This window comes from Camelus bactrianus, chromosome X (assembly GCF_048773025.1).
Source record: "Camelus bactrianus isolate YW-2024 breed Bactrian camel chromosome X, ASM4877302v1, whole genome shotgun sequence".
In the NCBI taxonomy this organism is placed as follows: Eukaryota; Metazoa; Chordata; class Mammalia; order Artiodactyla; family Camelidae; genus Camelus; species Camelus bactrianus.
In genome coordinates this window covers 54,963,473-54,977,215 of record NC_133575.1, presented here as the reverse complement: position 1 = coordinate 54,977,215, position 13,743 = coordinate 54,963,473, and the positions used below count along the sequence as shown (strand labels likewise).

The 13,743-nt window shown below is 41.4% G+C and overlaps 1 protein-coding gene across 1 annotated transcript; it reads right to left on the bottom strand.

The window, feature by feature from the left end:
• Window positions 1-5,581: 5,581 nt before the first annotated feature.
• LOC141576390 (uncharacterized) lies at window positions 5,582-7,617 on the bottom strand. Its single transcript, XM_074359484.1, has one exon. It carries the CDS (start codon window positions 7,103-7,105, stop codon window positions 5,999-6,001), a length of 1,107 nt encoding a protein of 368 aa, XP_074215585.1. The 5' UTR covers window positions 7,106-7,617; the 3' UTR covers window positions 5,582-5,998.
• Window positions 7,618-13,743: the final 6,126 nt, after the last annotated feature.

Below are 13,743 nucleotides of genomic sequence, written 5' to 3'. Positions count from 1 at the left end.
AAGACTTAAACATAAGACAAGATACAATAAAACTCCGAGAAGAAAATATAGGCAAATCATTATCTCACATACATCTCAGAAATGTTCTCCTAGGGCAGTCTACCACCACAATAGAAATAAAGGCAAGAATAAACAAATAGGACCTAATTAAACTTACAAGCTTCTGCACAGCAAAGGAAACCATAAGCAAAACAAAACGACAGCCTACAGAATGGGAGAAAATTTTTGCAAAAGATGAAACTGACAAAGGCTTGATCTCCAGAATATATAAGCAGCTCATATGACTCAATAAGAAAAAAGCAAACAACCCAATCCAAAAATGGGCAGAAGACCTAAGCAAGCAATTCTCCAAGGAAGACATACAAATGATCAAAAGGCACATGAAAAACTGCTCAATATCACTAATTATCAGAGAAATGCAAATCAAAACTACAATGAGGTATCACCTCACACCAGTCAGAATGGCCATCACTCAAAAGTCCACAAATGACAAATGCTGAAGAGGCTGTGGAGAAAAGGGAACCCTCCTACACTGCTGGTGGGAATGCAGTTTGGTGCAGCCACTGTGGAAAACAGTATGGAGATTCCTCAAAAGACTAGGAATAGACTTACCATGTGACCCAGTAATGCCGCTCCTGGGCATATATCCAGAAGGAACCCTACTTCAAAAAGACACCTGCACCCCAATGTTCATAGCAACACTATTTACAATAGCCAAAACATGGAAACAGCCTAAATGTCCATCAACAGATGACTGGATAAAGAAGTGGTGGTATATTTATACAATGGAATACTACTCAGACATAAAAAGTGACAACATAACGCCATTTGCAGCAACATGGATGTCCCTGGACAATGTCATTCTAAGTGAAGTAAGCCAGAGAGAGAAAGAAAAATACCATATGATATCGCCCATATGTGGAATCTAAAACACACACACACACACACACACACACACACACACACACACACAAAGCATAAATACAAATCGGAAATAGACACATAGACATAGAATACAAACTTGTGGTTGCCAAGGGGGATGGGGTGGGAAGGGACAGACTGGGATTTTGAAATTTGTAGATATTGACAGGCATATGTAGAATAGATAAACAAGATTATACTGTATAGCACAGGGAAATATATACAAGATCTTGTGGTAGCTCACAGTGAAAAAAAATGCGACTATGAATATATGTATGTTCATGTATAACTAAAAAGTTGTGCTCTACACTGAAAATTGACACAACATTGTAAAATGACTATAGCTCAATAAGAAATGTTAAAAAAGAATAAAACCTTTTGCACAGCAAAGAAAACCATCATCAAAACAAAAACACAATCTATGGAATGGGTGAAAATACTTTCAAATGATGCAATCAACAAGGGGTTAATATCCAAAATATACAAAGAGCTCATACAACTCAATATCAAAAAATAAATCAATTTAAAATTGGGCAGAAGACTTGAATAGACATTTTTATTGAAAGAAGACACATCAATGACTAACAGGCAGATGAAAAGATGCTCAATATTTTTAATTAGTAGAGAAATGCAAATCAAAACAGCAATGAGATATCACCTCACAACTGCCAGACTGCATATCATCAGGAAGTCCACAGAGAACCAATGTTGAAGAAGATGTGGAGAAAAAGGAATCCTTGTACACTGTTGATGGAAATGTAAATTGGTGCAACCACTAGGGAAACTCGTACGGTGGCTCCTAAAAAAAAAAAAAAAAAAACCTAAAACTAAAACTACCATATGATCCAGCAATTCCACTCCTGGGTATATATGCAGAAAAATAATGAAAACACTAATTTGAAAAAAATACATGCACCCCAATGTTCATAGCAGCTCTATTTACAATGGCCAAAACATGAAAGCAACCCAAGTGCCCATCAACAGATGACTGGATTAAGAAGATGTAGTATGTACCATACCTATATATCTATACGTCTATATCTATGTAATGGAATGTACCTCAGCCATTAAAAAGCACGAAATACTGCCATTTGCAGCAACATGGAAGGACCTAAAGATTATCATGCTTAGTGAAATGTCAGACAGAAAAAGACAGACACTGCAAGATATCACTTACATGTGCAATCTAAAAGATAATAGAAATGAATGCATATGCAAAACAGAAACAGACCACAGATACAGAAAACAAACTTGCGGTTACCAAAGAGGAGAGGAAAGGGGGAAGGGACAAATTGTGGGTAAGGATTAACAGATACAAGCCAATATGTATAAAATTGATAAGCAACAAGATATACTGTACTGCAAAGGAAATTATAGCCATTATTTTGTAATAATCTATAACGGAGTATAATCTGCAAAAACACTGGATCACAATGCTGTACAACCAAAACTAACATAATGTTGCAACTACTATGGTTCAATAAAAAATAAAGAACTTATGCAACCAGTCAATAATAGCATGGGAGCACATAGCGCCAAATACAGAAGAGAAAAAGGGAATCCAAATTGACACCTGCGACTGCGTGCCTTCCCGCATCAAGGGGATCCATGAAGTGATTCAGATCAGCTACAAAGTGCCATTTTGTTGATGCTGCAAGTCACAGGAAGGCAATGGACTGCGGTTGGGGTTTCTGCTTCAGATTCACGACTCACCTTTTTCTTAGAAGGGTGAAGAATCCCACCCTCTTGACTTCACATTCAATTATAATAGGACACTGGGGGTTCTGAGACGTCGCTCTAATGTGCAAACAGCCTTCCTACCCATGCTCTCTGGGATATAGCCTCCCAATCAAGGGTATCCAAGGGAGGCCTGCTCTTACTAAAGGCTTTAGGCTGGAGCACGTCACCTTTCAATGACCCAAACAAAGATGACTGCTGCATTCACATTTTCAGTCAGGGAAACCAAGTAATATCTGGTATGTGAAGTGGGAGTGAGAGAGGGAAGAGGATTATCACAAAGGATACATTTCTTTTTTGGTTTTGTTTTAAATCAAAGTTTCCTGGAGACAGCCCAGGCATCCTTCTGTCGTGTCTTGGGCGATACTCTTTGGCTCCTATTGGGCTATTGAAGTTGCCCTTAAGTAAGTACACCTAAATCCTGGAGCAGCTGGGAAACAGCAGAATATTCCTGCTCTCAGTTAAATATGTTCACCTCCAGATATGTGCCTCTGTACCCTTCAATTCCACACCCAGCCAGCAATCACCAGGTCAACTCCACCTAATGGATCCTGTCAGATACCTTTGTGAGCAGGGAAAATCCTAGATTCCTTAGCCTGGCCCTTCATGTCCTCCATCCCCCCAAAGTGAAGCCTCCACGGCAAGGCTGACCAATTCACTGTTTCCCGATGCATATACCTCACACAACAGGGAGCGGCCTATGAACCCAACATGCATATACAGAAAAAATTTCCCCACATCATGTCCATGCCTGTTGTTCGGCACGAAAAGGCATCCAGGATGCTTCTGAGTCATTTCCTAATCATAGTAGGTTTAGTCTCGCTTCAGGTCTTCCCCCATTCTCTCTTGGCGCTGTGTGTCAGTATAAATTCTTATGTTTAACGATTTGTGGTGCACCCTGCTAGTCTCTGAAGAAGTCAGCTGGTGTAGTGGGACATGCACTGGGCTAGGAGTCTGGAGGAAAAACTTCTAGATGTATGCTGACATGACTTTATCAAACAAGGTCCTACTGTATAGCACAGGGAAGTATATTCAATACCTTGTAATGGTCTATAATGAGAAAGAATATGAAAAGGAATACACATACATATGTGTGTGTGTATATATACATATATGTATATGTATGTGTGTGTGTGTATATGTAATATTATATATGTATATATAATGTATATATGTCACTATGCTGTACACCAGAAATTAACACAACATTGTAAATTGACTATACTTGAATTAAGAAAAAAATTAAATTAAAAAAAAAAATCTGAGCTCTGTTTGTGGTGATTGCTGAATATAATTTTAAATTTAAGCGTCCAAGTAGTGGTTCCTTTAGCCTGGAAATAACCCTGCCACCATCTGGGTCACCCGTGTTTTCTCTCACATCCTGTGCTAATTCCACCAGAGCACTCACTCCATTGTGTAGTCACTGCTAGTTTTGTCTCACTCTCCACTAGGCTGTGGGCTTCTTGAGAGAAGGGACCATCTTCTTCACCATGATGCAGCTCCTAGTGCCTTGCAGAGTGTCTGGCACAAGTGAGCACCCAAATATTTTGCTGAATGAGGAATCTGTACTGTTTCTACTCCAATTGACTGAGGACATTTAGCCATGGTGAATGATTAAATACTCACTCTCCAAATACCTTATGCTAGCCTATAATGCGGTATAAAATGCCTCAACATTTAAATGAGAAAAGTATTTTGATCTTGCTATTTATAATCCAATTACATTAATCTGTAAAATGAGGTTTTAAAGACCCTTGTTGGTTTCAAATTTATTGATCGCTCACTTCCCCCAGCCCCCCACACCCAACTCATGCCTCCCATCCACCAACCTCACTGTATGTTCAAATGAAAACCAGGATAGGGATGACATTCCCAGTAAGAGCTTCTCTGTTTGTTGCAAAAATGGGGCTGAGGTGGGCTAAACTACACTTGCTCAGCCCTCCAGGAATCCTCCACAGGCCCCCTGGATGAACTCAACCAGGAAGCACAGATGAAAACTGTGGACTAGCTGTTTCTATTCAGCTCCAGAGATACGCACAACGAAAACTGTACCTGCTTCCATGCTCACTTTTTTGTTTTCTTTCAGATTTTCCCCCAGCTTTATTGAGGTATAACTGACACATAACATTGTGTAAGTTTAAAATATACAATGTGATAAGTTTATACAGGTATACATTGTGAAATGTTTCCCCCAATAAGGTTAATTAACACACCCTTCACCTCACATAATTATCATTTTGTTTGTTGTTGTCATGGTGAGAACATTAATGCTCTACTTTCATAGCAACTATCAAGTACACAATACAGTACTGTTAACTATAGTCACCATGCTGTACATTAGGTCCCTGGAACTCATTCATCTGACAACTGAAAGTTTGTACCCCTTGACCAGTATCTCCCCACTTCCCCCACCCCCCAGCCCTTCATGCCCATTTTCTTTTAACCACTTAAATCGTATTATATTGAATCCATTAAAAGAAAAAAAATACAGAGGAGGCAAATTCTGTTTCCAGAGAGCCACATTTTTCACTTGTCATGGTGTTTTGCTCAGCTTTTTGTGTTTTGCCTCATAGAGTACTTACTACCTAAGCAGGAAGTGTGGGTAGTTGGGCCCACCCTCCAGATTTATTGCTCAAATGGCAGGGCAGGGGAAGAGGATGAAAGAGAAAGTGTTGGGGATATGTCTTTCTTTTCCAAGTATTCTTATCCTTTAGAATACCCTGAGAAGTTCAACCTGTAAGTCCAGAATTAGTTTTAAATTCGTGACTTGGAAAGAGAACAATAGGCATGATCTTTGCTAAAACTGGTTCTAAGAAGGATTGAAAGGACTGTGTCAATACAATTACGTGCTGACAGGCTTTAAAAAAAATCAGACAACAGTGATAACAGATAAAAGTAACATGAAATGTTTTATTGAGAAAATGACCACTTCAGGTGAGTAATATCACACAGCAACCAATGTCAGATAATCTTCAACATCAGATAATCTTAGTTTTTGTATTAAAAATAAAAACTAATTTTTAAAAGCACTCCAACTAATTCACCTGGGGATGCAGTATAATAGCTGTGGTCCTAGTCAGATCTTTAAAAAGAATACTCAGAGGTACAGGCGTGTGTGTGTGTGTACCAAAACTACCAAGGCAGATTGTATGAGGGAGTTTAGAAACGTATAGATCTTGTGATTTATCCTCAAGCCTTGGGGAAGGGGCATGTATTTTTCTCAGGGCACAACTCTAACAGTGTGGATGTTTGGACTGTGATGCACCAAAGGGCATCTTCTCTTCAAGGGGACATCACCTGCAGCCCAAGCCAGGGAGCCCCTGGGGAGGGAGCCGAGCTGTTAGTCGGCCTGGGCGGCAGAGGGGGCATCCATGAGCAGAGGATCCTCCTCCGCAGTGGCACTGCTCTTCTTGGCCACAGCAATGGCAGCAGGTGTTTCAGTAGGGCTCTTCCGTATCTTGCCCTCTCCTCCCTCGGGGTCCTGGTCCTGGGTTCCAGGAGCCTGCTGCGGGAGGTGGCGCGGGTTACTGGGGCGGCGGGATCCGTAGCTTGGAGGGGGCCCCTGCTTTGGATCTCCAGCGACGCGTCCGCTCTCCTTGTTTTCCTCCTCCAGCTCCACAGAGATGCTTGGTGAGGGTCTTGGAGCAAGCGTGGTGCCTCGGCCCCTAGGGCGACTCTGCAGGTAGCTGAGGCGCGGCCCCCGCCGTGGCTCGGGCCCTGCGGTCTGGGCGGCCCCCGGCAGCTGGGCGGCCCGTGGACCGTTGGTAGTAGCCTGGATCGATGGGCGGCGGATCACCGCCGGGGCCCTGCGGAAGGGCGGGAAGCGCCGCAGCCGTGGGTCTTGGGAGTGGCCAGGCGGGCGGCGCCTCAGGCCCTGGGCTGCGGTGGAGCCTTCGCCGCTGCCCTCGCCTTCGTCAACGTCGTCCTCAGCACCCTTGGGACCGCGTGGTGGCTGCTCGCGGCGGTGGATATAGAAGCCCCGGCGGAAGCGGGGGCGGTTGGCAGCATAGCGGCTGCCCTCCACTGGTGCGCCGGCTGGCCCGGTCACGTTAGCGGCCTCGGTGCCCCGCTCGCCCTGCACCACGTCGAACTCGACCGTCTCGCCGTCGCCCACGCTGCGTTGGTACTTGTGAGGGTTGTTTCGGGTGATGGCCGTCTGGTGAACGAACACATCTTCCTGGGTGTCGTGCCTGCTGATGAAACCGTACCCATTCTTCACGTTAAACCACTTGACGGAGCCTCGCACTCTCTTAGCGATGACCTGCTTGGGCACCTTTCCCTTGGCGCCTGCCGCGGGGGTCTTGGGGATCCCATCGCTGCTGAGGTTGCCTGCGACTAGGGCCCGGGGAGGATCTCCGCCTCCCAAGGACGCCAGGTGTTTCTGCGCGGCTTGAGGGGAGATGGAAGCTGCCACCTCCGTGCAGGTGGCCTCTCCGGCCTCACTCATGAGGCCGTCAGTCCTTGCTCTCCTTTCTCAGAGAATCTGAGGGAAAGTTGGTCCTCTGAGGTTGGAAGGTGGGCGAGGGGGCTTGGGCTGGAGGTAGGAGCCTCTCTCGGGGAGGGTCGTGGGTCAGGGCCAAGGACTCTGTGGCTTCGCTCTGAGAGTCTTGGAGAGGCCTGTGGCGTCTCCTGGGGCAACGCGACGCGGACCAGACAATGGCTACCGCGGTGACGTCTCAATGGGGCCCTAGAGGGGGCTCGAGATGGGGGCGGGGCATATGTGCTCTGCCCCGTGCTCCTGCCATCACGTCACAGAGCCTCGTGGCTCTGGTGGAGCAGGGGCACAGGATGCTCTAGCGAGGGGTCTTGAAGACCCTCTTGCTTGCTTGAGTGGTTGTGAAGAGAGGACCCTCCTTCCACCCCCCTGCCTTGGTTGAGGAGATTGGCAGCCTTCTAAGGGCACTCTCCCAATATTCACTCACAAAACTGTGGTCCTCTTCCAAACCCTGGTGTCCCCTCTCTGTGGGTTAGCCATTTTGTGTAAGCAGGCAAAATGACAACGGCGTGAAATTAAGACCCAATGGAAGAAGCCTGATGTGGGGCTGGTTGGTTGGTTGGTTGGTTGGTTGGTTGGTTTGTTGTGTTTTTATTTTCCTGCAGGGGAACAAAGGAAGGCTGCCAGGGCTAGCATGCTAGGCCTGAGAGATGCTAAACTAGCGCAGGTTTATCCAGACTAGTATCAAGATTGTGTTGACCTAAGACAAATAGACTGTCAGTCTATCCTACAGGTTTTGGACTTGCCATTGTACCCAGGATTTATTTTAAGATGTACCCAGCATTTGTTGTACTCAGGTATGGTAAGATGTCAGAAAAGGAGCTTACTGCCTTTGAAAGAAAACTTTATTACTCACAATTCCTCAGAGGATGGGAGGCATGACACACCACACAGGGGCACATGGGGTCACCTGCAGGGAGAAGAGAGAGGAACTTGGGTAAAGTCTTTTGCTATGTTGGCAGGAACTAGCTAGGTGGAGATGCCCCCTATTGGGAAAGAAGCAAAACATATGTGTTGAGGCTAGTGGATGGAGTGTTTGTAATAAGATTTCCACATACTTGCAAAAACACTGGGATGGTGGGGGTGAAAACAACCTTGGGTCACTAGCATGGCCCCATGACCTCAAGATGCCAAAACAATAATTACATAATATCAAAAAATATTTATTACATCTTCATATGGTGGGGGCCAATTCTGTAAAATCTCTCTCTCTCTCTCTCCTCCCTCTCTCTCTCTCACTACCTTTATTTCTATCTCTCTCTATATTCTATTGTTTCTGTTCTCAAGAAAACAATGACAAATGAAAGACGGAGGGAGGGAGGAAAGGAAGGAAGGGAGGGAAGGAAGGGAGGAAATGAAGGAAAGGAGGAAAGGGAGGGAGGGAGGGATGGGGCCTAGATTTTTAGATAAACAGGAAGGCACATCTGGAGAAATGTGATTCCAGCATGAATCCATCTATGTATAGTAGGTACAAATTACTTTATTTTACATTATGGACTCTCTCTATATAGTGCTTACTCAATTCCACTTTTTATTTGATAAGGATGATCAAAGAATGGTTCATAAATTTAACCCACTACTTTGCCAAATTCTTAAATATAGCAAATAAGGGCAATGCAGGCTTACTCTGTTTGCTTTATAGTAGGGAAGAAATACTCCAAGGAACTTTTGAAGCACACACCAAAGTTTGCAGCTGTTTATGCAGCAATGGTATGCTAAAGCTGTCTCAAATCAACTGGTGGTAATCAGTTATTAAAGTTTTAGGAAATTTTGTGAGCCAGTTGGGAAGCATACCATTAGTAAATATCAGATTATATAAACAAAATAAGTAAATGAATTCATTAATACATTATATTAAAGCCAAAGTTAGTAAACACTCAAAACACATTCTTTCCTAATTATTTTACTACATTTTACTATTAATCTGTTTTTTTGAGCTTATTTTCATCTACTGTATCTGTATGGTGAAAAAACTATAAATGGCGTTCTACTGCACATCTCTTCCAAAACTCCATATTCAGTGACACCATGTTGGGAGCTTGAAATCAGCCATGGTGGGAGAAATGGGAACAGAGAAATTGGTAAGTGCATGCTGCAAATTTGTCCCCCTCCCACAGAGCTGGTTTTTAAACAGCACACCATGCATGTATGTATGGATGTATGGGCAAATGCTGTATTTGTGTATCTATACGTTTATATATGTATGTAGGAGTGTCTTTTACTTGTGAGGGGGCAGAGTGTTTAACTGAAGTCACAGAAAGAGAACTAGCTCAAGAGATGAGAAAAGGAAGGTGGAGTAATTCAAAGAACTGTCCTGTGGGAGTAAAGTAACAACCAAGGTTTAAGTCTTAGTTGTTTGACCTGAGGCAGGTCGCTTCACTATTCTCGATGTAAACTGAGGGCCTCACAGTTGATGATCATAGTACTCTATCCATTTCTAAAACTGTATGAATCCCTGGTCTATAAAATAACCCTATAGTTACCATTAACTCTATAATATATATGCATGTATTTATCTTTCATGATGCTTACGTGCATTTTCTTAAATGTTTCACACATACAAGAAGGAAGTATATGTGTGTGTGTGTGTGTGTGTGTGTGTAGTAATTTGTATGTTGATCAGGCAGAATGCATGGTCGCTGCCCCTCAGTGAGTTTTAGAATCTTGTGAGTAACTTGGAAGCACCCTGTGCAGCCTTACTTCATTGCCCTTTCCTTTCACATACACTCCTCCAAGGTATATTTTGATATGATGAATTTCCTGCCCCTGCTCCTTTGTGATCCCTGCCTCCATCCTCTCCTTACTCCCTCTGGTCCCCAGGCAACCACTGACCTGCTCTCTGTCATATATATATATATGTATATTCAGTTGCATTCTCTGGAATTTTACATAAATTTAATTATAGTGTATATACGCATTTTAGTCTGGCTTCTTGCACTCAGCATGTTGCGATTCATTGATGTTGTAATGCATATCAATGGTTCATTACTTTTTATTGCTCTGAGTATTCCATTATGTGGAAATACCACAGTGTGTTTATCCATTCACATGTTGATGGACTTTACCACTGTTTTATTATTATGTGTATTATTTGGCTATTGAAAATAAAGCTGCTCTGAAGATTCATATACAAGTATTTGTTTGTACACATGATTTCCTTTCTCTTTGGTAAATTCCTAGGACTAGAATGCCTGGATCATATGGTAGGTGTATATGTAATATTTTAAGAAACTGCCTGCTATGGTCTAAATGTCTGTGTTCCCCCCAAATTTATATGTTAAAACTCTGATTCCCAATGTGATGGTATTAGGAGGTAGGGCTTTTGGGAGGTGAGTAGGCCATGACAATGGAGCCCTCGTGAATAACATTAATGCCTTTGTGAAAGAAGCTCCAGAGAGACAGCTCAGCGCTTCTAACCATGTGAAAACACAGTAAGACATCACCTGGTACAAACCAAGAAGAAAGCCCTCACCAGAACGTGACCATGCTGGCTCCTTGATCTTGGACTTTCCAGCCTCCAGAAATACATCTCTGTTGTCTATAAGCCACCTAGTCTGTGGTGTTTTGTTATGGCAGCCTGAACGGACTAAGACATATTGCCAAATATTTTTCCAATGTTGTTGTACCATTTTACATTTCCATCAGCAGTGTATTCAAATTCTAGTTCCTCCACATCTTTGCCAGCACTTGATAAAATCAGTGTTTTAAACTTTAGCCACTGTAGGGGGGAGAGTATAGCTCAGTGGGAGAGTGCGTGCTTAGCATGCGTGAGGTCCTGGGTTCAATCCCCAGTACCTCCATTAAAAAAATAAAGTAAAATAAATTCTATAAACTTCAGCCATTTTAATAGGTATGTCGTGGAATACTGTGTGTGTGCATGATTTTTAATTTTTTTATTTTTTTCAAATTATCACCCTATAAACTTTGATTTTTCCCTCTTGGCATAAAGCTCTATGAATTGTATCAAAAGTATAGATTAGTGTAACCATTACTGCAATCAGGATATGGCACTGTTCCATCACACCACTACCTTGGCCCCAAGTCCCAGCGACCACAGACCTATTCTCCATCAGTGTAATTTTGTCATTTTGAGAGTGATATATAAGTGAAATCATGCAGTACCTTGTGATCCATCCAAGTTGTCACATGCATTAGTAGTTCATTCAATCTAATTGTATGGATGTACCATGGTGTATTTTATCCATTCACCTATTGTAAGGCATTTGGGTTGTTTCCAGGTTTTTGTTTTTGGGTTTTTTTTTTTTTTTGGTGAAATATGCATAGACCTGCCATAACATCTGCATACAGGATTTTTCAGTGAACATAAGTTTTCTATTTTCTAGGTTACACAGGATTTGGACTGCTGAATAACATGGTAAGTATAGGTTTAAATTTGGAAGAAACTGCAAAACCATGTGACAGGTTGATCCAGATTTTAGCATTCATAGCAGCAATGCCTGAGAGATCCAGTAGCTCCACATCATCTCCAGCACTTGGTAATGTGTGTGTGTGTGTGTGTGTTTGTGTGTATTTTAGTCATTTGATTAGATGCGTGTTGGTACTTCCTATTAGATTTGTGTCATCCTTATGTCATCTTGGTTGAAATCTCAATATCTATTGCTCACTCTACAACTAGTTTTTTTTTCTCTTAACTTATTGTTGAGTTTGGGGAGTTTTTATACATCCTGCATATAAATCCTATTTCAGATATTTTATTTGCAAATATTTTCTTCTAGGCTGTAGTTTATTCTCTCTTTCTTTAGTAGTGTTCTCCAGAGAACAAAAGTTTTTAATCTTGGAATTGTCCAATATATCAATTATTTTACTTATGGATCATGATTTTGATGCCACATCTAAGAAGCCTTTGCCTAACCCTAATTCATGAAGATATTCCCCTATGCTTTATTCTAAAAGTTTTAGAGCTCTACAGTTTACACTTAGACCTTTCACCCACTTTGAGTTAGCTTTCACATAAGATTTCAGGCTTATGTGGAGGTTCACTCTTTTGCAAAGGATTGGACATTTCTAGTGTATAGAAATAAGTTTGATTTTTTGTGTGTGTGTTGACCCTGTATCCTGTCACCTTGTTAAACTCTCTTATTGGTTTTAGAGGGCTTTTTGTTGTTGTTATTGTTATTGTTGTTGGTTTTGTTTTTGGTTTTTGTTTTCTGCAGATTCTTTCTTTGGGTTTTTCTGTGTAGACTGTGAGTAAAATCCCTTTTACTTATTCCTTCCCAAACTGTATGCATTTTTAATTTTTTGCCTTGCCTTATTTCACTGGCTCATACTTTCGGCACCATGTTGAATAGGACTGTCAGGAGATAAGTTCTTTAACTTGCCCCCGATCTCAGAAGAAAGGCATCCAGTAATTCAACATTAAGTATGATGTTAGCTGTAAGTTTTTTTGTAAATGTGTTTTGTTTGAGGAAGTACCCTTCTGTTCCTACTCTTAGGAGAGTTTTAATTATGAAATTATGTTGCACTTTGCCAAAAGCTTTTTCTGCATCTATTGTCATTGACCATGTGGTTCTTCTTCTTTAATCTGTTTATATGGCGGATTACACTTGTTAAATTCCAAATATAGAACCAGCTTTGCATCCTGTTGATACACTTCTTTTGGTCATGCTGTATTATCCTTTTTAATATGCTGTGGAATATAATCTGCTAATAATTCCTTGACAATTATTTCCATCTATGTTCTTTAGGAATATTGGACTTCAGATCACTGTTTTGGTAATGTCTTTATCTGGTTGTAGTATCAGAGTAATTTCAGTCTCATAAAGTAAGTTTTAGAGTTTTGATGTAGTCCTTCCTCTTCAATTCCTTACACAGGTGTGTACTCAATGGGTATTATTTCCTCTGTAACTGGAAGGATTTTCAAATGAAACCACGAGTCCCTGGAGATTTCCTTTTAAATATGTTTTTGACTAAGAATTTGATTCATTTAATAGTTACATGAACATTCACTGTTATGTATTTGATCTTGTGGGCATTTTAGTAGCTTTTGTTCTTTAAGGAAATAGTCTGTCTTCACCTAAACCATCTAGTTTTCATTGTAGAGCCATTTTGTAGTATTCGTCTTAATGTTTCCAAGCTTATAGTGATAACTCCTTATTCAGTCCTATATTGATATTGGTATCTTCACACCTTTTATGTCAGGCCTGAAATAAAAGAGATTTATCAATTTATTAATCTTTTTCAAGCCACGGTCAAGTGTTTTGATTTATTGATTTTTCTGTTTTTCTGTCTCAGTTGCATTGCTTTTGGCTTTTATCTTATTTCCTTTCCACAGCTTGATTTGACTTTACTTTGTTCCTCTTTTCTCCTTTGAGAGTGAATCTTAGATTACTAATTGGAGTCTTTCTTTCTTTTCTAACGTAAGCATTTAAACCTAAAAATTTCTCCATAACTGCTGCCTTAGCTGCATCCCACACATTTTGGTATGTTGTATTCTTGTCATTGTTCAGTTAAAAAACTGAAACTTCTTATTTCAACTGAGACCTCCTTATTGACCTAAGGACCATTTAGACGTGTGCTGCTTAATTCCCAGTGTTGGGATATTTTTCTGCTATTAATTTCCAGCTTAATTT

Bases quoted from the DNA above. Each gene is read 5' to 3' on its own strand.
- LOC141576390 (XM_074359484.1), bottom strand. From the start codon at position 7,105: ATGAGTGAGGCCGGAGAGGCCACCTGCACGGAGGTGGCAGCTTCCATC.